The sequence below is a fragment of the Polistes fuscatus genome, unplaced genomic scaffold (genome assembly GCF_010416935.1).
Source record: "Polistes fuscatus isolate 324 unplaced genomic scaffold, CU_Pfus_HIC Scaffold7, whole genome shotgun sequence".
Classification (NCBI taxonomy): domain Eukaryota; kingdom Metazoa; phylum Arthropoda; class Insecta; order Hymenoptera; family Vespidae; genus Polistes; species Polistes fuscatus.
The window spans coordinates 1,402,116-1,429,961 of record NW_025113151.1 but is presented as its reverse complement, the minus strand read 5'-3'; the positions used below and the strand labels follow the sequence as shown (position 1 = coordinate 1,429,961).

Sequence of the window (27,846 nt, the reverse complement as noted above, 5' to 3'; positions counted from 1 at the left end):
GATAAAAGTAGATAGCAACTGATATCACAAAGTTAAAATATCAAGTTTTATACTTGATCTCTGCTTATGTATTTTATCTATACAAATTGCTAATTTATCCAAGTTAACGTCATTGATAAAATTAAAAAATTTTGGGTTTCTTGGGAGGGTCTTTATCATAAATAATTAGGAAATTAAAGAATTTTTTAATGTTTTGAAGTTGGTGCTGCTGGATATCACCAATTATAAGAACAAAAAAGACTCAGGTCAACTCTTTTGTATAGGTATAGGTACATGAAAATAAAATAAAAGAAAATAAAATTCGTTCTTTTGTTAAATCTCCCTCTTGATTCTTATAAATAGTCTTTTGAATTAAAGATTATTCTATTAGCAATGGATCTTGAATTGCATCTTTTTACTTTGTGATATCTTGGGGAGAGCATAATAATTATTTGTTATTGAACTATTTTATTGGATTTGCAAAAAGTGGTTTATATAATTTTAATTGGTTAATAGAATCATACATTTTTTGTTCCAGAGACAGATAAAACAGAAAAAATTTGCATATTCATTATTGCCGAGATATAAAAACTTCTAGAGATATTTAAGAAATAACGTATTATTAGGTTATATAATCTTAAATATTGAGCAATAAGTAGTCATATAATTAATAATCATTAGATTATTAATGGGAAAGATGAAACAAATTTACTTACATAAGGTTTAATAATATATTTAAATTTGATTTCTTAATACGCGTATATATAATCTAAGAATTTTTACAATTACGCTAATAATATTAAAAATATCAAGCATTATATTAATCTTTGATGTTTTCAGAATTATTTGGATTGTTTTGATCAAGAATTATCATAAATTTAAAGTCAGAGATTGTCGTATAATCAGATCGAACATAATTTGACTTTCAAATTCACAAAAAAATCGCGCGTATATTTCCATTTGAGTAACAACCAATGGCTGATGAGTATCAACCGAAGTAAACCGAAGTTGCGCAAAGCTGACCGAGCTCGTCTGAAACAGACTTCATGCGTCATAGAAATGAGTAGGGAGTAATATTTCAATTGAAGAATCTCGACTGGCATGACAAGTTAAATATTGGAGTAGTAGTAATATCGAAAGAGAATTTCGAGAGGAGAGATCATCGCGAGTGTATCAGTCGAGGAAAAACGGTCGTGCGGTGTGGAAATAATAATAAGTTATAAACTTATGGCAACGCGTATGACATCGTGAGAATTTGTAGTGTCGACGGAAGAGGACGAAGAAGAAGGGGTGAAAAACATCGCGTAAGGACGCGTAACGTGAAGTTGTTTTTTTTGGGGGGCCACTAACAACAACAATCAACAAATTTGGTAAAAGAAAGTAAAATTATGACCATGTATCGGACTTCTTGTGAAAAAGTTCGAGGTCACAGTTGGCGTTTGACAGGCAGGCCTTCGGCGTCTTCAACGATGTCACTTGGATCAACCTTTTTTATTCTGATATCCTTGTCCTGGATTGCGTGCGTTGTAAGTAATTTTAAATATTATTTCATGTCGCGTTTAAGGCCGAACCAAATATATAAATATATATATATATATATATATGCATGAAGCCTACATGTGTATGTATATATGTGTGAGATAACCCATTTTATGTATTGTATACGATGTATATACCACACCCAATCAGAGTTCTCGTCGGCTAGTGTGCGTATAGTGTGACGTCATCTCAGTCGATGTCCAAGAAAGCCTATCGACAACTTTCGATCGTTAGCGAAGAGGAGCCTTTTATTCGATTTAATTATGCCATGTCTTCTTCTTCTTGTCCCCTTTAAGAAGAATAAGAAGAATAAAAAGAGGAACGTCTAGCAAGGCGTCGGAACTTTTATTAAACCGAGGTCAAAGCTTAATGTGGCCTATTAAATACAATCGAATAAATCCAACTTCGTTATTGCTCCATTATGATTACATCCATTTATTAATTCATATATAAGAAAAAAGAAAGTTATTTTTAATTATCTACTTATTATAATTTTTCTTCGTTATGTTTCTTTTCGTTTTTTTCTTTTTTTAATACTTAGGTGTTAATATGCATACGCAATCATTTTCATTAGGAGAATTTAATCTTTCGACTATGCAAAGTAAACAAAATGAGTCTAAGAAAATGAATTGCGAAATGGGCAGATTTTAACGTTCCTCCGTCGTCGTCCAGAATAAACTCTGACGCGATATGTTTTCTTCCCGAAAATTGTTTACAGTTGGTAGAAAATACATTGCATCCTTTTCTCCTTTATTACGTTTCAATGTTCTTTAATTATTTATTCTAATATAGGATTGATAATATCTGCTACAAATGAATTCTTTAATAGTACACCGATGATGACTAAGTATTGATAATATGTAATTAGAAATGATATCCCAGTAAAAATGACACTAATGAGAAAGGAATGTTCTTTATCTAGTCGACTTACATTAATATTTTATTATTTCTTTTTATAACATGCAATTTCAAATATTCCTTATATTCTTTTTAATTTTTTTTTATGCGCACAAAGAAAATGATGACATAAAATGATAGTTTAATTTAAATATTGTTCTATCTCTTTTTTTTTTTTTCTTTTAGTTCTTTCTGATGTAATATAAATTTATAATTAATATAACACGATGTGCGCAAAAATATTATTTTATTAATAAGAAATTAAATTAATATTAACATCTTATATTTTGTTACTTGTATTGTTCTGACCTCGACCTGTGAGAGATCATTGGCCAAAGGTTTAATATGAAAGATACTTTACTCGTGAGACATTCTCAATTGATGATCGCTATAATAACTCTTGAAGTAATTGAAGAACTTTGGATTATATTATTAGCTGTACTTACGACCTTTCTCTCTCTATTAATAATTTAATTTTTTTAATATATAGTGTCTGAGTTATTGCAGAGGATTATCGTTCATTTTTCAATAGAAATAACACATTTAATGTCATAGTTTTTATTATTATAAGAATATATTTTATAATGATTTTTAATATCATTTTATATTAATAAACAGGTAAACAGCGCAGATACCGATCATTGTATCTGGCATGGGGAATGTTACAAAGATGTATCTACACATATCAAGAACTGCCATTATACTGGTCCTGCTCTACCATTAGACGAAGAAGGACAAAAATTACTTGCAGAACAATGTCCACATTTAATAACAGATCTAAACAAACCAACTAATACTTGTTGCGATATTAAACAATTAGAAACATTAAAGCAAAATGTTAAACTGGCAGCAAACTTTTTGAAACGTTGTCCTAGCTGCTTAGATAATCTATCTAAACATTTCTGTGAATTTACTTGTAGCCCTCATCAAAGCAGTTTTATAAATGTCACAGAAGTATTGAAAGATGATAAGGGTAATTATATTTTTTCTTTATTTATTTGAAAACAAATTCAGTTTTTTTGTAACATCTATTATTTTGTGCAATTTCCAGGTGTCGAATATGTAAATCAAATAGATGTATATATATCTAACAAGTATCTAGATGGAACTTATAAATCTTGTAACAAAGTATCAGTTCCGAGCACGGGTCAACTTGCTTTAGATATCATGTGCGGGGAATGGGGTTCGAGTCGATGTTCTCCACAGAAGTGGTTCCATAATATGGGCGATGCTGCAAATAACCTTTATGTTCCTTTTCAAATTACATACATCAATACGGATAATCCTATTGGTCCATTCAAACCAATGGATCCAAAAGTCACCCCTTGTAGCAAACCATTGAATGTAAGTTAAATATTTGTTGTAGTATAAATCATATTAAGTTTATTCATTAAAATATCTTCTAATATTATTTTATTTAACTTTGTGTATTTGTTTATTAGGCCAAAACTCCAGCATGTAGTTGCGTCGATTGCGAAGATAGTTGTCCAGTTCCAAAGCCACTTCCTCAACCTCCAGGACCATTCAGTCTTTTTGGTTACGATGGATATGAAGTTACTATGATAATAATATTCATTTGTGGATCGGCTATTTTCATCCTATTGGAAATCTGTTTCAGTAATCGACAAAAGATTGGTAAGAAGCGAAAACAAATTTATTATAATATTTTAACAAATATTAAAGCAAGCAAAAATCGAAAGAAAAAACTATTGCAAAGTTTGATTTTAATCTACACATAGTGTGAACATGAAATGCTATGCATTTTAAGTTTCTTTTTATGCCATATTTTGTTATAATATATATATATTTTGTTATAATATATATATATATTTTTTTTGCTTTGATTTGATTTAATATACACTTACACATTAATTCGTTTGATTTTCTAGTGACTAATTTAATTTAACTATTACTAAATTCTATTTACTCATCTAGGACTGTAATAGACAAATCTTTATCATTGTCCTATGAAGGAAACTTCTTAAATTAATACTATTGGTTATTTTCTGGTTATTATGGAGTGTTTTACTGTTGTTTTATAATCTATATAATAACTCTTTATTTTTGGTTGTGGTTTAACATATTATTTTTTATTTTTTTCTATGAAGTTATATAAAATATTTTATATAACAAATATATTTAATGTTTCTAATAATTTTATGTTAGGTTTATTTGAAGGTAATATCAAAATATTAATAGTGTAATTAGAGTAATATTAGGATTTGTTTTCTATAATACTGTGTGTGAAATGGTATGCAGTATATATATATATATATATGAGCCGTTTATTTTAAAAGTAGCATACGTCATCTTTTCAACAATAATTAAAGCCGATTTACATTTGAGATTGGCAGAAATAGCTAGGAAATGTTTAGAAGAATATTAAAAGACAGGGATATGCACAAAGAGAATTGCACGTTTTTAATTTGATATTTCGTAATTTTTATAACAATAATATTTACATTTATCTTTGGAATGAAACGATTACATTAAGAGATTCTCAAGAAGTTGCTTTGTATTACATAAAACATCTTAAGAATGTCAACTAAAAAGCACGTTATTGCATATACTGACGTACGTACTAAACAATGAATGACACGATTATTTGTACATGCGTTAAAATACATGACTTTATATATTTTAATTTAAAAACAATGCAACTTATGCCGATTTCAAAATAAATGGTTCATATCGTTTTCTTGAATTTTGTATTTAAAAATAATAATACAATTTTTCACATGAGACAAGTGTGAATGTATTAATATATATATGTTATATTACATACAAAAAATATATGAAAGTAATTTAGAAAGAAAATACTTTCTGATTGGTCGTGTATGTATGGTGTGTGCGTATATATAGTTGCACGAGGGGAGGAAGTAGGAAGACAGGTTGGTAGGCGCCTGGCAGCTGGTTTACACCACCCAGGAGATGGGGCTCGTATTGCTCTTGCAGCTGATCAGGAAGACAGTCCACTACAATCTAAACGTTCCAGTAGGTTTTCTTAATTCTAAATCTCTTTCTGACTTAATAATACGCTTCTTTTATTCTTTCGCCAAATTTATTTGTGTTCTTTTTTTGTTTTTGCTTTTCGTGCTTAGTGTGTGTGTCTGTAATTTCCTTGATTTATTTTTTCCCTTCATAAATTGTAATTAACTCTAATGCGAATAATTTATCTATTAAGCTGATGCTCTGATAAGATAAGTATTTTTTAATTACCGAAAAATCAAACCAAATGTTACGATTATCTAAGATAATTTATGTTTCAGCTAGTAATGTCATTTATTTCGTTAATAATAATAATAACGCTTGAATAAACATGTACATTTTTTTTCTTTTTTATTTCTTCTTTTTAAAATCATTTTTATATATATATTATTTTTTATGTAATAAAAAATTAAATCTACGTTATTTGTTATTTCTGTTTTTAATTATTTATATATAATTCGTATAATTCATACTTAGAACATTTTAAGATTATTTTTTGTCATATTATCTTTTATATATTCTTATAGCTAAATGAACGATAACATTAAAAAGATGTTCTAAATACGATTTATAATATATTGCTTTTGTTTATGCTTAACATGTTATTGTCATTTTAAATGCATATAAATTTGGTCTTCTTTCTAAAAATTGCTTTATGCGACCATTTCAATTTATGTTCTTTTTACAGGTGTTATATCAGCTGATGAATTACCTAACGGTTTTGAAGACAGTCAATCTACTTTTATTGAAAGATTAGGTGCAGGCACCGACAAATTATTACAAGAATTTTTCTGTTGGTGGGGAACAGGTAAAATAAACTTGATTTATAATTTTACATGAGATTATCACATTACAACTAATATAAGTATATTTTTTATTTTAGTTTGTGCATCACGTCCGTGGTTAATCATTTCTTTGGGATTTATTTTTATCGTCAGTTTGGGACATGGAATAAAGTACATGAATGTTACTACAGATCCAGTTGAATTGTGGGCGTCGCCACATTCACGCTCACGCGTTGAAAGAGCATATTTTGATGAACACTTTGAACCATTTTATAGAACGGAACAAATTATTATAAGTACTGTGGGTTTGCCTAATGTAAGTAAGAATTAAGATATTACATAAAATGATATAAGTTAACTTCTTGTTCTATAATTTAACATGTTGAGTTGCATGCCATATTCATGAGTATTTGAATATCTTACAATTTTCAGATCGTACATAATACATCTAATGGGCCAATAACATTTGGACCAGTATTTAACAAAGATGTTCTTAACTACGTCTTTACTTTGCAAGAAAAAATAAAGAAAATTGTAACTCCTAGTAATCATACTTTAAGCGACATATGTTTTGCACCTTTAAGAAATGCTTTCACTGGTAAACCAACGGTAGAAGAATGCGCCATTCAAAGTATTTGGGGCTATTGGCAAAACGATTTAGAGAAGTTTAATACTACGACTCTTGAAGACAATTATACTGTCAATTATTTGGATCATTTTGTGATGTGTTCGCAGTAAGTTATAAATCTGCTTGAAATAATGATCTTTAGAAAGAAAATAATTTATATACAAGTAAATTTGTCAAACTTACAATAACGTATTTTTAGAAACCCATACAATCCTGAATGTCTTGCACAATTTGGAGGACCAGTTGATCCTGCTATCGCTGTTGGTGGTTTCCTTTCACCTGGACAAGACTTACACAATGCGTCGTATGAAAAAGCCACAGCTATTATTCTTACTGTTCTTGTTAACAATTATCATAACAAAACAAAATTGCTACCAGCTTTAGAATGGGAGAAAAGGTAATATTATGAAATAATTTGGTTATTAAATAAACACGAGCAATAATTGATTATATTTAAAATCATTTATCGTAGCTTCATCGAACTTATGAAAAATGCGTCGGCAAAGTTACCAAATTTTATGGACATAGCATTTACTTCGGAAAGATCAATCGAAGACGAATTAAACCGTGAATCTCAATCAGATATATTAACTATTCTTGTATCTTATATTATTATGTTTGCATATATTGCAATTTCTCTTGGTCAAATTAGAACTTGTAGCCGACTTTTGGTAAGCGTTACATACGATGTAAATAATTTCAAATATTTTAAATAAAATACAATGTTACATTTGAAACATTGATTTGTTTCAGATCGATTCGAAAATTACACTTGGTCTTGGTGGTGTTATAATAGTTTTAGCATCCGTTATTTGTTCTGTCGGTTTATTTGGATTTGTGGGTGTTCCGGCAACGCTTATCATAATCGAAGTAATCCCATTCCTTGTACTAGCTGTCGGAGTCGATAATATCTTTATTATGGTACAAACACATCAAAGAGAAAGCCGAAGACCGAACGAAACAGTTCCAGAACATATTGGTCGTATACTTGGTCAAATTGGGCCGAGTATGTTACTTACAAGTGTTTCTGAAAGCTGTTGTTTTTTCCTTGGTATGTTTTATTTACTTATCTTATTTATAGTATTTAAAAAACAACAATGCATATGATAAACAACAATGTATCATTTTATTTTCAGGTGGATTATCTGATATGCCTGCTGTTAAAGCTTTCGCTCTTTATGCTGGTATGGCATTGTTGGTAGATTTTATTCTACAAGTCACGTGTTTTGTTAGCTTATTAGCTTTGGATACAGTTAGACAAATGGTATACATTTATCTTATATTATACTTTTGAAATTATTAAGGATTATGATTGCATTAAATATTTTTCTTATCTTAGAACAACAGACTCGACGTATGCTGCTTCATTCGTGGTTCAAAGAAAGACACAGGCGAAGAAGTTGTAGATGGAATTTTATATAAAATATTTAAAGTTGCATATGTTCCTTTATTGTTAAAAAAATGGGTACGCACATCTGTAATGTTGATTTTCTTTGGTTGGCTTTGTACTAGCATCGCAGTCGTACCACATATCGAAATTGGCCTAGATCAAGAACTTTCTATGCCTGAGGATAGTTTTGTACTGAAATACTTTAAAGTATGTCAAATATTATATTATTTAATTAAGAAGTTAAATGATTATATATATATAATTCATTTTTAAATAATCTTGTTTATTTTTCAACAGTTCTTAAACAATTATTTGTCTATCGGCCTACCAATGTATTTTGTTGTAAAAGGTGGTTTGAACTACTCCGATACACGACATCAGAATTTAATTTGCGGTGGTCAATATTGTAATAGCGATTCGATATCTACTCAAATATTTACTGCATCTAAACTATCTAACAGGTAATGCATTACATTCGAAATTTAAATATAAACAAGATAAATAAATTAAATTAAATTTTTATTTTTACAGAACATACATAGCAAAACCTGCTTCATCTTGGTTAGACGATTACATAGATTGGTCTCAGTTAAATGGTTGTTGCAAATATTTCAATAAAAATAATTCATTCTGTCCGCATACTGGTAAAGAAATAATTTTATATATTTTTATGTTACTCCATTTATAGTTTTTAAATAAAACGTATCTTCTAATTAATATAACAAATTTCAGATTTGTCCAGCCATTGTACTACATGCAACATAACTAATAATGCATATGGTAGACCAGTACCAATGGATTTCCAAAGATATATATCATTTTTCTTAGAAGATAATCCAGACGAATCGTGTGCCAAGGGTGGTCACGCTGCTTATGGTCACGGTGTTAATTACATTACTGATCCAAATACCGGTTTATCTACAGTGGGAGCATCGTATTTCATGGCTTATCATACAATTTTGAAATCATCTGCGGATTATTACGAATCGATGAGAGCAGCTAGATTGGTTTCAGCTAATATAACGAATATGATTAACGAACATCTTGCGTCTATGGGAGAAAACAAAACTGTAGAAGTTTTTCCCTACAGTATCTTCTATGTTTTTTACGAGCAGTATTTAACTATGTGGCCGGATACGCTAAAAAGTCTTGGGATTTCTTTATTAGCCATTTTTGTTGTCACATTTTTACTTATGGGTTTGGATATTTTCTCTTCTTTGGTCGTTTTGATAACAATCACTATGATTGTAGTTAATATCGGAGGATTAATGTATTGGTGGCATATTACATTAAATGCTGTATCTCTAGTAAATCTTGTGATGGTAAGAGTATTTTATAAATATTAAAATTAAATAGAAAATGTTTATAGGAGATAATTAAGTATATATATATATGAATTTAATAATAATAAAATGTTTATCATTTTTCAGGCTGTAGGAATAGCTGTAGAATTTTGTAGTCACTTAGTCCATTCATTTTCCGTATCTGTTAAAACAACTCGAATTGATAGAGTGGCAGATGCTTTAACAAATATGGGAAGTTCCATATTTAGTGGTATAACGCTTACCAAATTTGGTGGTATTATAGTTCTTGGCTTTGCTAAGAGTCAAATATTCCAGGTATTTCATCAAACATATTATTATACGTAACAGATATAAATTAAATATGGTGTATCATTAGTTATAATTAAAAAAAATATATTTACAGGTGTTTTACTTTAGAATGTACCTGGGAATAGTCCTGTTTGGTGCTGCGCATGGTTTAATATTCTTACCGGTGTTACTTAGTTATATTGGTAAGACAATAATAATATAAATAATTATATGAAAAATTAGATTTAATTTTAATATAAACAAGGATAACAGTGTATAGTTTAACAGCTTAGTTCGAGTCGATTATTCCAAAGAAAATAAGTATCACTCTTTTATTCCATAATTTATTATTTAATATCTTTTTTCTTAATAACAACATAAATGTACATTGAAAGTACATAAGATAAAATATAAAATAAAGAAAAGATGAGCTAGCATCATAGCTCCTGGTCATTTTAGGCTCACCCATGAACAAAGAGAAGCTGGCCAATCACAAGAGAGCAATACGAGGAAATTTGGACAGTGTGCAAGAGACTTCTTTAAATCATCGTGTAAGCAAACCCAATTCTCCTCCCACACCCACCACAACTACACCTACCTTCAGAGTGATTGATTTTGAGAGATAGGTGTGTAGGAGATGAACATTTTTCTCTAAAGTTTGTACCATCATTTAAAATAATATTATTTCTAAATAGAAGTAAAGAGCATAGGATGATGGATTACTATAATTATCACTAATTATGATTGGCTTACGCACTGTATATATATATACGTATGTATATATATATATATTTTATATTGCTCGTATTTAAAAGGTATTTGTGGTTGTTATCTATAACATTATCAAACTTTTTTCTCCTCTATCTTTCATACTAACACAGCACTATTTTCTTTTTTTTTCTTTTTTATTATTATTTTTCGACAAGATTTGATTTCTCATTTTTTCTCTTCTTAGCTTCTACTCTCGTATTTAATTATTAATTTTTAATTCTTATAGATATATTTTTTTTTAGTAGGGGTAACGGGCTTTTTATTCAGAACAGAAATAGGGAATAATCAAATCGAGAATTGTATTATTTCTTATTTATATATTTCATTTAGTATCTTTGTGAGTTACAGTGGATTATTGGTTAAACGAATTTCGTCTTTTTAATTGATCATAGATGCTGTATATAGTCGCCTTTCTCATGTTATTACAAATAACAATTCTCTATTTTTTTATTTAGGAAATAATTACAACTGCAATATACAGACAATTCCAATTGTAATTATTTATACATGTATGTCGAAAAATCAATGTTTTGCTTCGCAAAATATTAGATTTTCTGATAAAATTCAATGAGTAGTTTTAAAAGCATCACAACATCTTGTACCCGTAACTATCCTTATTTAGTCAATTTAGAATTATTTTCACTTCGATGAGTGTGGGATGGGATGTTGTATATGTTCTTTCAATTATTGATATGCATTGAAATTATGTTTCTTTATTAATGTTACATGTTTAAACATAAAAATATTTACGGTTTAGATTCAATTGGTAAAGCTCTTGTGATTTGTTAGCAGAGAATTTAAAAAAAAAAACAAAAGAAAAATCCTAAATAAAATATTAAGAAAAAATATTTTTTCTTATTAATAATAGGCTGGTATTTTGTTGGGTAATTTGATATATTTTTAATCGTTATTATTTTTGTGTTTTTTGTGTTTATATTAATTTTAGATATATATATATTTATATGTGTTCACAGTGTAATATACGCTTATTATTATAGTTTTTTTTGTTTTATCGTTTTCGTCGTTGTAGTCGTTGTTGTTATTTAATCGTTCACCAATATTTAATATTATCATTTTAGGCGTGATGTCACGCCGAGGGGCCTGGAGAATCCAACACTGCGCCAACAGGTCTAAACATAATTTTAGGAATCAGACGCGTCGCAACGTCAAATCTCCTCTTCTCCAAAACGATATCTGTCAACAACCAACCACTTCCTACGCCAGTGTAAACGACATAGATGCGATAAATCATCATCATGTGACGTTTTAGCATTCATGAAAAAAGAAAAAAGAGAAAAGAAAAAAAAGAATCATCGTTGTTCAATAAAAATTAATGCAATTTTTATATGTCTAGAGACTGATGAAAGAAAAACAAACAAAATAACAAATAATATAATTAACAAATTGTGGCAACAAGAATAATTAATTTTCATATTTAGAAAATGATATTATTCTTTCTTAAAACAAAGAATGAGATGTATTAGCTTATGTCTCATATTTAAATTAGATTTACATACGTAAATGTATAGATTTATATATATATATAAATGTATATTTTTTTTTTTTTATTTTTATTTAATTTACATATTAGCTTTTACCGTGCAAGTTTTATTTTGTTTTATGCAAATGTGGCAAATGTAAACAACGTGAACTAAAAATACATCGACAGTGATAATTCGTAGCGTCGAAATTTGATGATTTATTGCAATTAATTATTGGCATTTTTTTGTATTCCTAAAAACAGAAAAAAGAAGGAAAGAAAAGAAACAAGAAAATAAGAAAATTAAAATTCAGATAAACGCGTTTAGGATATATATATATAAATATATATTTTATTTTTTTTTTTTTGTTCTTTACATTATTTATTGTCTGCAAAATTTTTTTTTTATATGAATTCTTTAGTTTTATTGACAAAAAGAACTTGTGGATGAAATTCCTATTAGGATAAATTAAATTAATTGATACTGACACGATTATTCAGTTAGCAAAGGAAAGTAAATTTAATAAAACTAAATTAATTTTTTCTAAAAAGTATTCCATTTAGAAATGGAATATATCCTAGGAGTGGTAAGTGTTGTGTCTTCGTTTTCAAAGGGCACACACATAAACACGCGCGATTTACATGCATTTGTATTATTTTTTTCGTTATTGTAGTTTATTAGTCACTTGCATTTCTTATCAATTTGTGAGGCAGATCGTTTATCTTGATACTAATATTATTTATATCTTATAAGAGTGTGTACCGAGAAGAAAATTGTTTTTTTCTGATTAATTGATTAATTAAATTTACAAATAATTGTTGCTGACATACAATTATATTATATTCAAAATATATTTACATACATACATACATACATACATACATACATACAATTAATTCGTATTTAATATATATTACGTTAATATCTGAATTATATGTGTTAAATAATATGGAGAAAACAATTGTGTGTAACATCGATGATGTTCACATTATATTTTGTCCAAATAAATGTTGCCGTCCGTAATTGAAATTAGAAAAAGAGAAAAATATGATACATCTAATTAATAATACAATGCGATTTCCGAATAAATAAAAGAGAAATAACTGAAATATGTTCTTTTAAAAAAAAAGAGAAAAGGAACATGAAAGTATTCGATACTTACAATTAGATATATTCTTATTCGATTGTATTAAAATAAATTAATTCTATCCGTATGATTAAGCATGAAAATTATCTGTCTCACATATTTAATTCTTTTGCAAACTGAAAAAAATTATTAATTTAAACGAACGGTAGTAATATTTTTCATTTGTAAAGGTATTATTTTATATATCGGATATAATGTTAAGAGTAATCAAGTTATTAATATTTCTAATAAATATCAGTATAAACGATTAAATATAGTTCTTACCTAATTTAGGTAGAACAAAAAATATAATGAATCGTTAGAAAAGAAGAGAAATACCATGACTAAGTTTATATAATTTATATGTTTTTTTTCATTTTAAATAATTATATTATTATTGTTATTATTATTATTATTTCATTTTTTTTCTATTCAATGTTTATCTTGTTTACTGTGAACAGTATATCCGATATTCTTAAAAACTTCTATATAATAATAGCTTTCATTGATGATAATAATAATATGTAATGTGAACTATTTTTCATTAATGTGATCGTTGGTATTAATATTTAAGATTATTATTATTATTATTATTATTATTATTATTATTATTATAATTAATAGTTTTTCTTTAGCAAGTAAATTTAATTATTCACTTTATCGATATTGCTTATTTGCGATAAACGTAGAAAGCTGACTTATTACAGTATTGTTTGGTTGTAAATGATGATAAACATAGTCCGAGTTTTAATAATTAATCCAAATCTTGCACGAGTATATATTACGCGGTATTTGCGATGATGCTTTTTTCTTTTAAAAAAATTTGTAAACGTTTTTTCACAACAAGTTAAGTATATAAATTTTATACGAAAATTTAACTTTTATACTAACAACGACAACAACAAACAAAAATGAAAAAGAACAGTAAAAATAAAAAGAAAGAGAGACTTATTTGTTAAAAACTCAATAGAATGAAAATTGTTAGTTGATACCGTTTAAAGGAAGAAAAATAAAAATAAATAAAACTATTGCTAGGAGATATAATATAATATAAAATAAAATAAAATAAAATAAAGGTATATATTATAAATATTACGTACAGAAAAGTTTTGGAACTTTTCGGAATGGGTTCTTGAAAAGAATTCAACGGCTGTATATTATTAACTGTCTTTGAAATTTGTAAATCTTGTTGACTATCTTGCTAGATGCGTAAATTTCAATATTCTATGTAAAGTATTTAAACAACAATCGATGTGTGAGAAAGATATTATTGCAAATCCAATTATAAATGTTTGTCGGCTGATAATCTACGAGAAGAAAAAAATTAGAAGAGGAAAAAGAAAAACGGAAAAAAAATACAAGTAATAGTATTTGGATTCGCTTATAAAACAATGTATATATCCTTTTTAAACAGACTGCATATCATTAATGGTTTTGAGATCAACAATTACTGCAAATACATAACGTGAAATTAATAAACAAAAAATATAAATAAATAAAAAAGGGGGTTGGATAGGGCATCTAATGGAAACAAAAAATCCGTCGTAATGAAAAGTGTGTTAAGGGTACCAAAGCTAATAAACGGAGAGAGAATTGTCTCTTGTTGACACGCCTGTTTTAAAAGAATAAATTCTCTCCTGTTTTTGTATCAGAGATGTTGTAATTATTTCTATTTCTTTTCTTGTTTTTTCTTTTTTTTTTTTTTGTTTTTTTTTCTCTCTTTACACCTTAATTCAAACGCATATACACTTTCTTTTTTTAAATAGATATAACATATACATATATTTACTTAAAAGTATTTCTTAAAGTGATAAAGCAACGATTAAAATTAAAATTAAAATTATTAAATACCTTGTACACCAGTTTGTCTTTTATAAACGAAGAGAGAGAGAGAGAGAGAGAGGACAAAATAATTCATTTTGAACTTATTCAACAAGAATTCGTTAACATAATTCGTGTAAAGGACCAAATAGATGTACAGCGGGACAATTTTCGTCAGGATTACCCAAAAATTGTGCGTATAATTCTTGATATCGTGACAAAGTTAAACCACCGCGTCTTCTATCGTCGTCCTGTATCAATAACAACCTTTTGTGATTTTTTTTGTGTTTTTATATTATAGAATAACATTTATTAATTTTATTTATAAATATTTGAACAAAAATTATAGGGGATAAACTCACGTTGAGAAGATTTTGATACGCCTCGTCGAGTATGTCAACGTTGTCAACGGCTATTCTCGTAACGCAATTGTAACGAAATTCGTCGGCAGCAATGACACCATCGTCTGAAAGAAATATATAACATCGTTTTAAACTTTCACGAATATGTTATGTCTTAAAAATAGATAAGATATATTTGACGTAGAGTTTTAACGTAGATAAACCGTGTACCATTTAAATCAACTATCTTGAAATGACTGTCTATAAACATTTTCATAGCTTGTGGAAAATCTCTGTAATCTCTACCAACGCAACTCCTTTGTACAGCTTCTTTAAATTCTTCGATTGTTACTATATCGTCCTAAAAAAAAAAAAAATTAAAATATTACAAACAAAAATATGTTATAATCGTATGTTATACGACCCCTATATGGGTCGTCCGTTCCTACAACCCTTATATGGGTCGATCGTTCGTTTATGCGACCCCCTATATGGGGTTCGTTGCTAACAACTCCTATATGGGACGTTCGTTCGTATTATTTTACCTTTTTAGTGTGTTAGGCTCAAAACTTTTCAACCCACCCTCGTGCTAGGCTCAAAACTTTTCAACCCAACTATATATATATATATATTTTTTTTTTTTTTCATTGAACCATAACAAATGTATTTTTTATCTAACGCGAAACAAAACTGTGTAATATAAAAAAAAAAATCATATCGATGTTTTTTCTCACCTTGTTGAAATCAGCTAATTCTGCAATTTCTTCCCAAAGTGAGAGCATTACGTGAAGATTTTCTTGATATCTGTTGTAATTAAATTCTCCTTTTCCTTCGATCAGAGTCATTTTCAATGCTATACACTCAAAATCGTGTTTTTCAAGTATTCCATTATTATCGATATCTAAACATATAGAATTGTTAGTTGTTATTTATAAATCAATTAAACATCGAATACTCTGCATTATTTGAATGTAAAAAATTTGTCAAAGTTAAAAAATTAAAGTATGTATAAAATATTTTAATAATTAATATTATACATTATGCCATACCACACAAGTTAGTCGAAAAATCAATCAAATCGTGCCAATTCGTTGTAAAGAAAGATTTTTGCCAATTTCATTGGCAATTAGTCAAAATTTGTACATTTTGGCAAAAGCAAAAGTCGTAACAAGACGTCGCGTGTTTTTCATTTTTACAACTATGGATCATTTATAGATCTATAAAAATGACGCAAAAAAATTAATGCCCCGACAAATAAATCATTCGAAAAATACAAAAAAAATATAAAAGAAAACTTATTCGACTATAATATATCTCGTTTGCAAGTTAATCATTCTTTAATAAACAAACAAAAAATAGAACATGTTCGACTAAGATAACGAGGACTAGGTTTCACGATTATGTCATAAAATAAAGTTAAGCACCGATTTAGATTTGGCATGAACGAAATGCGGACATTGATACGACGCCTTGGTACACTTTCGTTTCATTTCATTTCATTTCTTTCTTTTCTTTTTCTTTTTTTAATTTTATACATTAAAATACGATCACAAAAAAAGAAAAACAAAAATGTCAAAGATAGCAGCTTCCAAATTTGATTGGAAATATTATTATTTAACGATGTTAGTATAATACAAAATAAAAAGTAAAATACTCGAATTTTTATTAAATAATTAATATAAATATATTATATTTTATATTGTATTATGCAAATGATATAGAAAACCATACCAAATTGTTTTTTTTTGTGTGTGTATCATATACAATAGAAATTTAAATGTTAGTCTAACATAATTTAAAGAACGCAAGTTAACAAATTATATCATATGATGAATGATTTTATATAAATTAAGCAAACAAATTCTATATAAAAATTAGAAATAATGAAAAATTTCGAAAACTTGCAAAAGCTAACTGTACGTGATATCCACGTGGTTACAAGCACAAATATTATAATCTGAAATTTTGGTTCTTTATTCACACGCATGCTCCTGCTCTCCGAAAAGGGCAACAGCGGCGTGTACTAACCATACAGAAATTTCACAATAAAACTAACGCGATTGTCCCAGCTGTAAGCCATCCTTCTCCTTATTAAGAAAAAAAAAAAAAAAAAAAAACTAGTTTAATCCGAGAAGATTACTTAAGATGTGAGTACTCAAATACTGAAGTACTCTTTCCAAACACTTCTTCTTCTATTTGTTAACAAATATCTCCTGCTTCCCCTTTTATATTTTTGTTTGTAATTTTGAAGTAGGGGTAAAAAAGGGTTTTTCTGATATTTTGAAAATTCTTCTTCTTCCTCTTCTTCTTTCTTATTTTATTATCTTCGGTTGTCTTCGGTTTCTCTGGTAACTCTGTTCTTCTTAGAAGAAATCTTTCACGATGACCACTCGTGTCTTCACTTAAAAGACAGAAAAAAGTGTGGAAGTACGTAAAAGAAAAACAGAAAATTCTTCTTCAACGGGAGAAAGTCGGTCTCGAGAAAAGAGAGGATGGGTGCTCTTTGCACTGAACTCGAGTCGACTGTCTAGCACTGTTGATTCTAACTTTAGATTTCTCTTCTTCTCGAGGGAAGAACATTATTAGCGGTGGTGGTGGTTGTGGTGGTGGTGGTGGTTGTGGTGGTGGTTTTGGTGTTACACTTGTTACGAGATCAAGTGGGGAATGACAGAAAAGTCAACCAGGTGGTAAAGATACTGTTGTCACTGAAATTATATTACTATTCTTTCTACATTATTCCTAGATATATCCTAAAGGTTTGATCGTTAAATTACAATTGATTTCTTCTAAATTCTTCCACGACTCGATTTAATATTTTGGCAATTTCAAATTTGGTGTCACCGAGAGAGGCAAAACCTAAAATAATAAATATTACGTCTAGCTCATTTCTGATTGTTTCTAATTTCAACAGAGAGCATTCGAAACAACAGTCGCGTAGTTTAACTTTGTTTTCTTTGCCGATTTACCCAGATTTCTTTTTATATAACACATAAACTATATATTTTTTTCTTCTTCTTCTTCTTCTTCTTTAACTTACATTCAACTAATTTCTCAGATTTTCATTTTTATTTTGTGGGTCATGATAGATCTCGTTCATTTTTATGGAATTTGATTTATTTTCATTGAACAATTTTTTTAAGTATTATTATTGACGCTAAATTTATCTTCGAGAGCTTGATATTTAATCTATTCATTCTCTGTATTATTCGAAAACGATAAACAAAAGAGTCAGGTGTAGAGTCAGATGATGAAAACGTTTATTGTAAAATACCAATTTTGCGTGGTTGCATCATCTTCAGTTGGCTCTTAGAACAGATACAGAGATTTCCGGCGTTTAAATAGAAATAGAAAATAGGAAAATTCAAATAGCTTTCATAATATTTACCAATGCATTTTACTTTATGTTTATCTGACTTAATTAAAGGAACTATCCTAAGCCAATAACTATTAATCAAAATTCATCATTATGTCATTATTTCTGTCTTTTAATATATTCGATCATTCAATCAATCTTCCAAAAAAAAAAGAAATACAAATGTCAATAGCAAACTATATTTAATATTACATAATAAATTCACATGTATAAATTCCCTGTGTCGATTTAAATTTATTTCACAATTTTTTATTATAGATTATCGCTGATTTAAAAGACAAATTTCAAAATTCAAATATATACTTGAATATTTTTTTAAATAAAAAGAATATATTTTAAAAATTCGTAAACAGTCGAGAACCTTTTGTTGTTGTTGTTGTCACGATATAATAAATATAAAAAAAGAAATATAACACACATATAAAAAGAATATTATTTCAGTGTAAGTAAGTAAGGCACAGAATAATCGTCATATAAGGCATCACCGTAGTGAGAGGTGTTAGTTCGAAAGTGCGAGCTCTCGTAGGAAGATCGTTGTAAGTCGAGTGATGATCGGCATGAGATCGTGGTTTCATTCGTTTATCGTTAGTCTCCTTTGCTTTTCCGGTGAGTTAAATACACACAGATATACTTTCGTATTGGTGTCGTGTCATTGACCGATTAAAAAAAAAAAAAGAAAAAAGAAGAAGACTTTTTTAAATCGATCTAATTAATCCGATTTTTATATCTACCGATCATCTTTCGATATTTATTCTCATTGATTTTTATCATACAAACCATTTCTTATATACTATGATACATTAATTAACAATTTGTGTAATAATTAACATATAAAGAATGAATTGCATCATTTGGAAAGTGATTTCCGCATAAATTCTCTTGCCACGGAAGAAGAGATCTATTAAGATAATAAAATAAAACTAATTAGAACAGAGTGGTAACTATAAATCTAAAGGTAGTTCTTCTACGATCTAAAATTGACGATCGAAGAAAGATCTACGATGCCTGGTGCGTTCCTTGCCGCGGGCAAAAGTCCATTGACACGTTAACCCACTACCAGAGTGATCAATTCAATAAACAGAGATCAAAGTTGCGTATTCTTTTAACATTACAACTATTAAAATATCAATCAGAACGATCAATTAAATTTAAACATGTTTGTTATTAATTTTTGTAACGTTTTAATTATGTACAATGTTTGATTTAAGGGTCGTAGTTTTGATGTTAAACGAATTTTCGAAATCTAATTGAAGGAAAAATGTTATTTATGTTTTTATACATCGAGTGAAAGTTAGTTACATTTGTGCGAATTTCTCTGTGTGACTTGTGATATATATATTATATATATATATATATATTTTATTTTATTTTATTTTTCAGCTATCGCGGTAAAGGCAACGGAAAAAATAAGAAATGCACCTTGCATCGATGACAACAAGTTTTATCGAAATCCTAACACACCTGCTTACAACGTTTGGTCACCCTCCGAATGTGCGAAATATTATTTGTGTTTAGGTAATTTCATTGAATAGAATTTTTGTTTTGTTTTTTTTTTCTTTATATATATATTCTATAATTAACAATATTGTGTTTATATATTAATTTTTAATGAAATTTATTTGCAGACAACGAAGTGTTCGAATTCAAATGCTCTCAGGGATTACTTTTTGATGTGACGAGACAAATATGCGATTACAAAGTGAACGTTGATAATTGCGATGTAACAATAGGTAATTAATTATACATTTTAATTATTTAGAAAATATTAACATAACTTTCTATTAAAATCGTGTTCTTGATCGTTTATCGTTATGGACTATTAATCAACGATATTTATAATCCCGTTTACGAGAAAGTTGCTGTCGTTTGCTGCATATCACTGTGTACTCGATTCATTTTCTTTTTAATTTTATTTTTTAAATAATATCGTATATAATTTTAATGTAAACATTTTTATCGAATATATTTATTGAAATTTAAAAAGTATTTTACAGAGCCGCAATCGCCAAAACCATTGCTAGAAAATGGCAAATGCGATGAGAAAAGTTTAGCTTGCGGTGATGGGACGTGTATTCCGGCTTTGTACTTTTGTGACGGAAGTATCGATTGTCCTGACGGATCTGACGAAAGTTGGTGCGGTGAGTTTAAATAATTATGATTATAAATAAATCAAAATTGCATAACATTAATTATATTGATTTTAAACAGATATGCGAAATGATCCAAGAGCTGCTCCTGCATGCAATGAAACCAAATGTCAATTACCAGATTGTTGGTGCTCAAAAGATGGTACACGCGTGCCAGGAAATTTATCAACTTCCGTTATTCCACAAATGATTACAATTACATTCAGTGATGCTATCAATGCTGAGAATTTTGATCTCTTTGCAAGTAAGTTTGATTACACGCGCGTTTAATTATGTTTTAATATTTATAACTTATTTATAATTAATCATTTCCCCAGAGATATTTTCGAACGATAAAAGGAACCCGAATGGTTGTTCCATTCGTGGAACATTTTATGTTAGTCATCAATTTACTAATTACAGAGATGTACAATATTTGTGGAATAAAGGTCATGAAATTGCAGTACATTCCATTACGTACGTAGGTTGTTGTGGAAAAATAATATTTGTTAGATTTTGTTATTAGATTTGATATTTTTTAGTCATCGTGGACCAGAAGAATGGTGGTCGCGAAATGCAACAGTCGAAGATTGGTTTGATGAAATGGTTGGTGTAGCAAATATTATTAACAAATATGCTGCTGTAAGGATAGAGGATATTAAAGGTCTGTACTTATATATTTTTTATGTATTTCTATACATAGAAAGTGAAAGTTAAATTCCCATTGACATATTTGGAATTTATTTCAGGATTACGAGCACCTTTTTTACAAGTGGGATGGAACCGTCAATTTTTAATGATGTTAGAATTCGGATTCGTATACGATTCATCCATAATTGTACCATTTTTAGATACGCCATTATGGCCTTATACTCTCGATTACAAAATACCGCACACGTGCGCACAATCGGATCAGATTTGTCCCACGCGTGTTTATCCTGGTATATGGGAACTTCCATTAAACCAATTTGTAGCAGGTGTAAGTAATCTTCATAAATAGAACAATGTTTAATTTTCGCTAATTCCAAATTTATATTTATACACATTGCTTTAGGAATACACTTGCGCAACAATGAATTCCTGTCCATCTAATTTATCACTTAATGAAGTTTACGAAATGTTAATGTTTAATTTCAAAAGACATTATCTTAGCAATCGTGCTCCTATGGGTCTTCATTTTCATACGTCGTGGTTCCAAACTTCAACATATTATCATGCATTTAATGTAAGATATTTCTCAAGTTTAATAACATGTTTTCAGATGTTAATTACAATATATCCTTATCAATATTATTATATACATATTTAGAAATTTTTGGAAGATGTACTTCGACTACCCGATGTGTATTTCGTAACGAGTCACCAAGTTATAAAATGGATGCGTTCTCCGACACCTCTAGATCAACTTCACAAATTTGAGTCATGGCAATGCAATGAGCGTCAATTTGAAAAATTTGAAATTGCATGCGATGTACCTACGACTTGTTCGCTTCCTAGTAAAATATTGAAGTCTTACAGAGATTTATATACATGTTTTGAATGTCCAAAAGAATATCCATGGTTAAGAAATGAATTTGGACAAGATTAGACGTATTCGAGTATACGGGATGTTTGAGGTCTTTCCAGGTAAACGGTGTTAGCGTACGAAAATAAAAAAAAAATGTTATATAATCATAAACCATTGAAAAAGTTTATTCATAAGCTTCATTCGAAAGTTATGACACCGATTGTTCGGAAAAATCTCAGACATCCTGTATATTATAATAATACATATCGTATCGTTTGACATATTTTGGAAAGTTTTCGTTGAATATAATTTTGCTAAACTAGATTTAATATAAACATAAGACTGTTATTTATTTAAAAGGGAAACTACGAATGATATACTCTAATAAGAAGAATTGTTATTATTTTTATATTTTTTGCATAAAATAATTTTATATAGACAATAAAGGAAGGAATAAAGAGTATTTCTTTTCTTACCAAATCTATATTAAATGTAATTGTAGTTTCAATAGTAGAACATATCTTTAGGAAATTATATAAATTGATTTATATTTAAATTATTATTAACTAATCACATTCAACCTTCCTGTTGTATAAATGGATTTTGTATTGATTCCATACCATCGACAGGACAAATGAGTACGACTGAAGTTCCTCTGCAGACTGTTAATCCCAACATACGTGTATCTTGGTTTAATTTGTAAGGATCATCAGGATCTGTTAAATGAATTAACAAACATATTATTTCCTAAGTCGTTAAAAGTACTAATTAAATTAGGAAGAAATATTGAACATAATTGAATAATTAATAATAATGTACTCACCCCTAAGATATTCAGTAGTATTATCAAGTACTAAATTCAGAAGTGGATCATAACCTTTTAAAATACCTGCAGCTTCTCTACCCCCGGCAAATTTGACTCTGATATTTTTTTCTAAATATTTTGACAAATCAAGAATACTTTCTTTCCTTTTCTTTTCCTTATGATCCCCATGAGCGTTTTGTTGCTAAAAATAAAAAAAATATATATATATTGAAAATATCAGATAATAGAAGGTTATGTTATCTTATTATTTTACTTGTTTAGTAGTCTAAAAGAAGATAGTAAAAATACATTACAAATAAAGATAATTCTATCATATAAATTTATTAATAATTATATATTATTAAATACTAACCGAGAGAGACATTTTTGCGATAAATTATAATAAACGTTAATACGTAGAAATTAATTCTTTACCGCCTAGAATCAACCGAGTGACAGCGACATGCTAAAAGCTCTTTGATTGGTTAATCGCAAATTCGATTATCGAAATAGAAATCTATCGAATTTTCGATTAATGACATCGAAATTTCAAATTATTTTAGAATTCATTTCATGGCGGTAACAAATCGTACAGGGCAGGTAATTTTATTATATTATATTTTAATTATTGGTAATTAAATAAATATCGTCTGCGTTTCAAGGTAGTGAATTGTTTTAGATAAAATAATGCATCGTTTAAAAGTTTAAGTATTTAATTTAATTCTTACCTCCAATATATTTAAATAAAATATTTTATTTTTTTCTAAGAACATTGAGAGAGATAATTTAAATTTATTTTCAAATGATTGTTGCTTATGCTATCAATATAATATCTATATGAATTAGTGTATATTTAATATAATGAAAACAATTTCGTAAAAGCTTGGATTTATTCATATTTGACATTATAAAAAAATACATGTTAATACATGATGTGTATGTGAATGATGCAATATGATAAAAGTGTGTATTGTTGTTTTTGTTGGGATAGATCTGAGTACTTTATAATAATTGCTTTTTAACGAATGTTCATTACAATCTATGATAACATTTTCAATTTGCACATGGCACAATATGGAAAAAACACTTTTCTACTCTTCAGTGTTTTGTCAATCACTCTGATTTCTTTTTTTTTTCTTTTTCTTCCTTCCTTTCTTTCTTTCTTTCTTTCTTTCGTTCTTTCGTTCTTTGCATACATTAGACATTATTTTAAATAAAAGTGTACAATCTGTACATTATATGACCTTGTGCTTGCTAGTAGTCGCTGATAGTATTAAGAGTAATTTCACTCTCTATCGCTGACGGAATTAACATTGTACGTTGACTTTTTGAATATGATAATTATTCACAGCTTTCTTCTTTTTCTTCTTCTTCTACCTGCTAGTTCTTTAACCTTAATTATTATATTGTCCTGAATCATTAATTATTTTCTCTGGCTGGCTGCATGGATGGACATTATTATTGTATTGCTACAACTAAACAATATTACAAGCATCGCCAAGGAATTTTAAGCCTGGAAACAAATTTTTATCTTATATCTTAACTTCCTTGTTTTTTCTTGTTTTTTTTTTCCCTTATTAAAAAACAAGTTTCGATGTATCGATTGTCTATTGGCAAAAAAAGGTTTTTTACTTAGTAAATATATTGACTATTTCAAAAATCTACCCATTATGAGACATATACATTAGATTGCATAGTTCTGAAATCGTATAACTTTGCTATATGAGGAGCGGTTTGTTGAGAAAAAAAAGAGAATTTCTTTAAATACATCTGTCGGCAATGATAAAATTGCATAACTATTATTTGCTCTGGTATGATGTAGAGAGATAATATCCTGTTAATGAAGCCTATAATAGATTAATGTTACGAGTACTAAAATAATTTCCTGCATAACATTATATAACAACGTTATTTTATTTTTCCTTTTTCTTTTTCTTTTCTTATCTTTTTTTTTTTTTCATTCCAGCCACATCGAAAAATATGTAATTAAATGTGTTTTTAGGGCGTGGATGATTGAACGTTAATTATGAATATCTTTTCCTCTTCTTTCTTTCTTTCATCTTTTTTGTTTCAGATTAATCAAACATATCGTCATGTAGCTTGACGGTTCTCTTCTTGTTCAGAAAGCAGTGGAATACCACCGGTTAATTGTTCGCCATTATTATTTTCTGTTTCATCCTGCTCCGATAGCAAAGGAACTACTTGTTGATTGTTATTATCCGTTTCAGATGGCCGTCTACTTTGTCCTGGTAAAAAGGACATTGGTATTGTACCGGATGGTGTTGTAGGCGCTGATCGTGATAGCCACCGCTTAGTTTTATTTCTTGAATTTGGCAGTCCTAATGGCATATACATTTTTCCACGCATTCTTCTTGTTTTATATGATCCAACATCGTTTGGACTTAAAGGCCGTTGTTGTACAGTACCATTTACATTTGTATGAAGAAGTTGAGGCTGATTTTGAGAAGGCAAAAGTGTGCTATGGCCGCTAGGTAATTGTGGTAGTTGTTGAATTTTGTTGAGGCTGATTTTGAGAAGGCAAAAGTGTGCTATGGCCGCTAGGTAATTGTGGTAGTTGTTGAATTTTGTCTAGCACTCACGTAGCTGCAAACATCCAATATACAATTTATTTCATATTTAATAAGGTTTAACATTATAACAAATATTCAATTATAATTACCTCTATTGTAGGACTGGTAGCCCTTGGCGGTGAACACGGCGATTGAGCTGCTAAACTCGATATGTCTGATGTTGTTCTATGATTAGCCAACGAAACAACTGATACAACATCTCCATTTTCTTCTCTTCCGCATTCAACCGCTGACAATTCATCTGCACTGTTGTTACAGGAGTACGGTGGTGGAATAATGGTGTTAGCTTCATTCACAACATTGCACATAAAACTTGAACTCAAGGAATCCAATGTGCTCGCATGGGATAATGATCTAAAATACCGCATTACGAATCCTGATGTTCCCTTCCCATTACTCTCATCATATCCGATAACTAGTGGATACAAATCTGGCTTTGCGGTAACCTAAGCGATGATTAAAAAATATTAGTAAGTCTAATGATATTAAAGAAATAATTGTATATTAAGAAAAACAAAAAATTAACATACTTCATTGTAAGGAGGTGGTAACGCTTGCACAAAAGAACTGCAACGACTATAATGCGGTGGTGGAAACCAAGGACCCGTAGATGCTCTGTCGGAAGAACCACAGTCTTCTATAATAGCAGAGCGTCGTCGTTTCCATAGCCAGCAGCCAAAAATAGCTGCTACAGCTAAACCTGAAAGTACTGCTGCCCTGAAGGAGACAATATGGAAATAATATTGAAAAGTGAATTTGTCTACATTTTTCAAGATATAAGATAAAAATATTTATTACTAACCATAAGTACCAATAAGTCCAAATCAGGAAATTAATCATTCCTGACAAATGAGAGTGCACTTGCGGAAATACTCCGTAACAACAGCCGAAAGAGCAGCAATATTTGGGAGGAGAGCAACTAAAAAAAATAATATATTACTTTTTACGAAATTTTAGATATTTAAATCAATCATGCAAACATATTATATTTCACATTACAACTTACACATGCCCCCCATCGCATAGTTTAGAAGAGGCCTTGAAAGATAAAATAAAGAAATTATTGATTTTTCTAAAAGAGAATATTTCTTGGATTTAAATATAAAAATAAATTATAATCTAATTCATTACTACAATCTAATATAATCTAACAGAGAATATTATTAAATCGATATAAAACACGTTAACAGCAAATGAATTTGATCGTTACGTTCAGCCCCGTTCGTTGCGATGAAGATTTGAAGGAATAAACAATCTCGAGAATTTTGGTATTTAAACTCTTTAGATGTTCCTTTTATATGAATCAAGCGAAGATAGAATGAAGAGAGAATGAAGACAATGAAGGAAGGTATCGTTCGCTTAGAACGTAATAAAGATAACTTACGTATGAATGAAAAGTACATCGAGTAAGAGTTCATTGTCTAGCAGAACTGTGCGTGAAACCGACGTATTGATCGACGTCAAGTCGAAGGGAATACGATAACGAGAGGAGACGTCGTGGGTGAGAGAGGATATGCACTAAGTTCCTACAAATCTATATCATGTAACAGAGTTATATGTTTTGGCTGCATCATTATGGAACACTGCGCTGTTCTTACTTGATCAACGAACAGTAGTGTCAGGAGTACGCTCGGCACAACCACACCAAACACGCGGCCTGCAACTTGCACCATAATTCTAACACACATACTGCACGCCGTCGCGTTTCAATGTATTCCTGTACACTGTGTATATATGTATATATGTATATATATCACTATCCTTTTCATTACAGATATATATATATATTATATAATTGCGGAATATATTCCAATAATTAATGTATACGATATTTTACACTTCTACAAACACACACACACACTTTACTATTTAAATAAAATAATGAAGCTTGTTAATTGATTTAAAAAATTAAACAATGAATTAAAAAAAAGAAAATCCTTAAAAATACAATAACAATATTACTTATTTCAGATATGATGTTGCACGAGCAGAAATTAGTTAAAACAATTGACAAAACAATACATTATCGTTCTTTGAACGTATATTTGGAAAGATCATTAAGTATTCAAAAAAGAAAAGCAAAAAGAAGGACGCGAATGTATTTAA

General features: G+C 28.9%; 5 protein-coding genes across 9 annotated transcripts; 2 read left to right on the top strand and 3 right to left on the bottom strand.

The window, feature by feature from the left end:
* Window positions 1-996: 996 nt before the first annotated feature.
* On the top strand, window positions 997-11,919 carry LOC122524065 (NPC intracellular cholesterol transporter 1). Of its 4 annotated transcripts, none has more exons than XM_043646129.1 (20): window positions 997-1,505; window positions 3,034-3,388; window positions 3,467-3,759; window positions 3,858-4,050; window positions 5,278-5,409; window positions 6,092-6,211; window positions 6,287-6,504; window positions 6,621-6,922; window positions 7,016-7,213; window positions 7,289-7,487; window positions 7,570-7,867; window positions 7,953-8,080; window positions 8,156-8,413; window positions 8,504-8,667; window positions 8,738-8,850; window positions 8,939-9,528; window positions 9,637-9,825; window positions 9,914-10,001; window positions 10,258-10,424; window positions 11,649-11,757. In XM_043646129.1, exons 1-19 carry the CDS (start codon window positions 1,368-1,370, stop codon window positions 10,422-10,424), a joined length of 4,143 nt encoding a protein of 1,380 aa, XP_043502064.1. In that variant the 5' UTR covers window positions 997-1,367; the 3' UTR covers window positions 11,649-11,757. The 4 variants fall into 4 exon arrangements, with proteins under 4 accessions (XP_043502064.1, XP_043502065.1, XP_043502063.1 ...); XM_043646130.1 differs by having other exon boundaries at window positions 998-1,505; window positions 10,258-10,349; XM_043646128.1 differs by lacking the exon at window positions 10,258-10,424 and having other exon boundaries at window positions 1,013-1,505; window positions 11,649-11,919.
* Window positions 11,920-15,024: 3,105 nt separating this feature from the next.
* Window positions 15,025-18,571, bottom strand: LOC122524027 (sarcoplasmic calcium-binding protein 1). Of its 2 annotated transcripts, none has more exons than XM_043646064.1 (5): window positions 17,367-18,571; window positions 16,073-16,239; window positions 15,570-15,699; window positions 15,360-15,463; window positions 15,025-15,248 (listed from the first exon to the last, which is right to left on the bottom strand). In XM_043646064.1, the coding sequence occupies exons 1-5, from the start codon at window positions 17,416-17,418 to the stop codon at window positions 15,120-15,122; spliced, it is 582 nt and encodes a 193-aa protein (XP_043501999.1). In that variant the 5' UTR covers window positions 17,419-18,571; the 3' UTR covers window positions 15,025-15,119. The 2 variants fall into 2 exon arrangements, with proteins under 2 accessions (XP_043501999.1, XP_043502000.1); XM_043646065.1 differs by having other exon boundaries at window positions 17,479-18,569.
* Window positions 18,572-19,905: 1,334 nt separating this feature from the next.
* LOC122524216 (chitin deacetylase 1) lies at window positions 19,906-22,794 on the top strand. Its single transcript, XM_043646355.1, has 10 exons — window positions 19,906-19,920; window positions 20,007-20,226; window positions 20,337-20,441; window positions 20,706-20,849; window positions 20,920-21,102; window positions 21,176-21,314; window positions 21,380-21,501; window positions 21,587-21,816; window positions 21,892-22,062; window positions 22,147-22,794. Exons 1-10 carry the CDS (start codon window positions 19,906-19,908, stop codon window positions 22,423-22,425), a joined length of 1,608 nt encoding a protein of 535 aa, XP_043502290.1. The 3' UTR covers window positions 22,426-22,794.
* A 13-nt stretch (window positions 22,795-22,807) lies between these two features.
* Window positions 22,808-23,654, bottom strand: LOC122524029 (U6 snRNA-associated Sm-like protein LSm7). Its single transcript, XM_043646066.1, has 3 exons — window positions 23,523-23,654; window positions 23,168-23,351; window positions 22,808-23,060 (listed from the first exon to the last, which is right to left on the bottom strand). The coding sequence occupies exons 1-3, from the start codon at window positions 23,532-23,534 to the stop codon at window positions 22,921-22,923; spliced, it is 336 nt and encodes a 111-aa protein (XP_043502001.1). The 5' UTR covers window positions 23,535-23,654; the 3' UTR covers window positions 22,808-22,920.
* Window positions 23,655-24,020: 366 nt separating this feature from the next.
* On the bottom strand, window positions 24,021-27,437 carry LOC122524008. Its single transcript, XM_043646038.1, has 6 exons — window positions 27,339-27,437; window positions 26,747-26,778; window positions 26,543-26,659; window positions 26,271-26,457; window positions 25,810-26,186; window positions 24,021-25,673 (listed from the first exon to the last, which is right to left on the bottom strand). Exons 1-6 carry the CDS (start codon window positions 27,426-27,428, stop codon window positions 25,241-25,243), a joined length of 1,236 nt encoding a protein of 411 aa, XP_043501973.1. The 5' UTR covers window positions 27,429-27,437; the 3' UTR covers window positions 24,021-25,240.
* Between the last annotated feature and the right edge of the window lie 409 nt (window positions 27,438-27,846).

Coding starts and splice junctions, on each gene's coding strand:
- LOC122524065 (XM_043646128.1), top strand. CDS start 1,368: ATGACCATGTATCGGACTTCTTGTGAAAAAGTTCGAGGTCACAGTTGG. Junction 5,410..6,091: donor ACTACAATCTAAACGTTCCA/GTAGGTTTTCTT, acceptor TTCTTTTTACAG/GTGTTATATCAGCTGATGAA. Junction 6,923..7,015: donor CATTTTGTGATGTGTTCGCA/GTAAGTTATAAA, acceptor ACGTATTTTTAG/AAACCCATACAATCCTGAAT.
- LOC122524027 (XM_043646064.1), bottom strand. CDS start 17,418: ATGGCTTACAGCTGGGACAATCGCGTTAGTTTTATTGTGAAATTTCTG. Junction 15,464..15,569: donor CAAGATAGTTGATTTAAATG/GTACACGGTTTA, acceptor TATTTCTTTCAG/ACGATGGTGTCATTGCTGCC. Junction 15,249..15,359: donor CGTATCAAAATCTTCTCAAC/GTGAGTTTATCC, acceptor TTATTGATACAG/GACGACGATAGAAGACGCGG.
- LOC122524216 (XM_043646355.1), top strand. Junction 20,227..20,336: donor GAAATATTATTTGTGTTTAG/GTAATTTCATTG, acceptor ATTTATTTGCAG/ACAACGAAGTGTTCGAATTC. Junction 21,103..21,175: donor GAATTTTGATCTCTTTGCAA/GTAAGTTTGATT, acceptor TCATTTCCCCAG/AGATATTTTCGAACGATAAA.
- LOC122524029 (XM_043646066.1), bottom strand. Junction 23,061..23,167: donor TACTACTGAATATCTTAGGG/GTGAGTACATTA, acceptor TTCATTTAACAG/ATCCTGATGATCCTTACAAA.
- LOC122524008 (XM_043646038.1), bottom strand. CDS start 27,428: ATGTGTGTTAGAATTATGGTGCAAGTTGCAGGCCGCGTGTTTGGTGTG. Junction 26,779..27,338: donor CACTACTGTTCGTTGATCAA/GTAAGAACAGCG, acceptor TTATCTTTCAAG/GCCTCTTCTAAACTATGCGA. Junction 26,187..26,270: donor TACCACCTCCTTACAATGAA/GTATGTTAATTT, acceptor ATCATCGCTTAG/GTTACCGCAAAGCCAGATTT.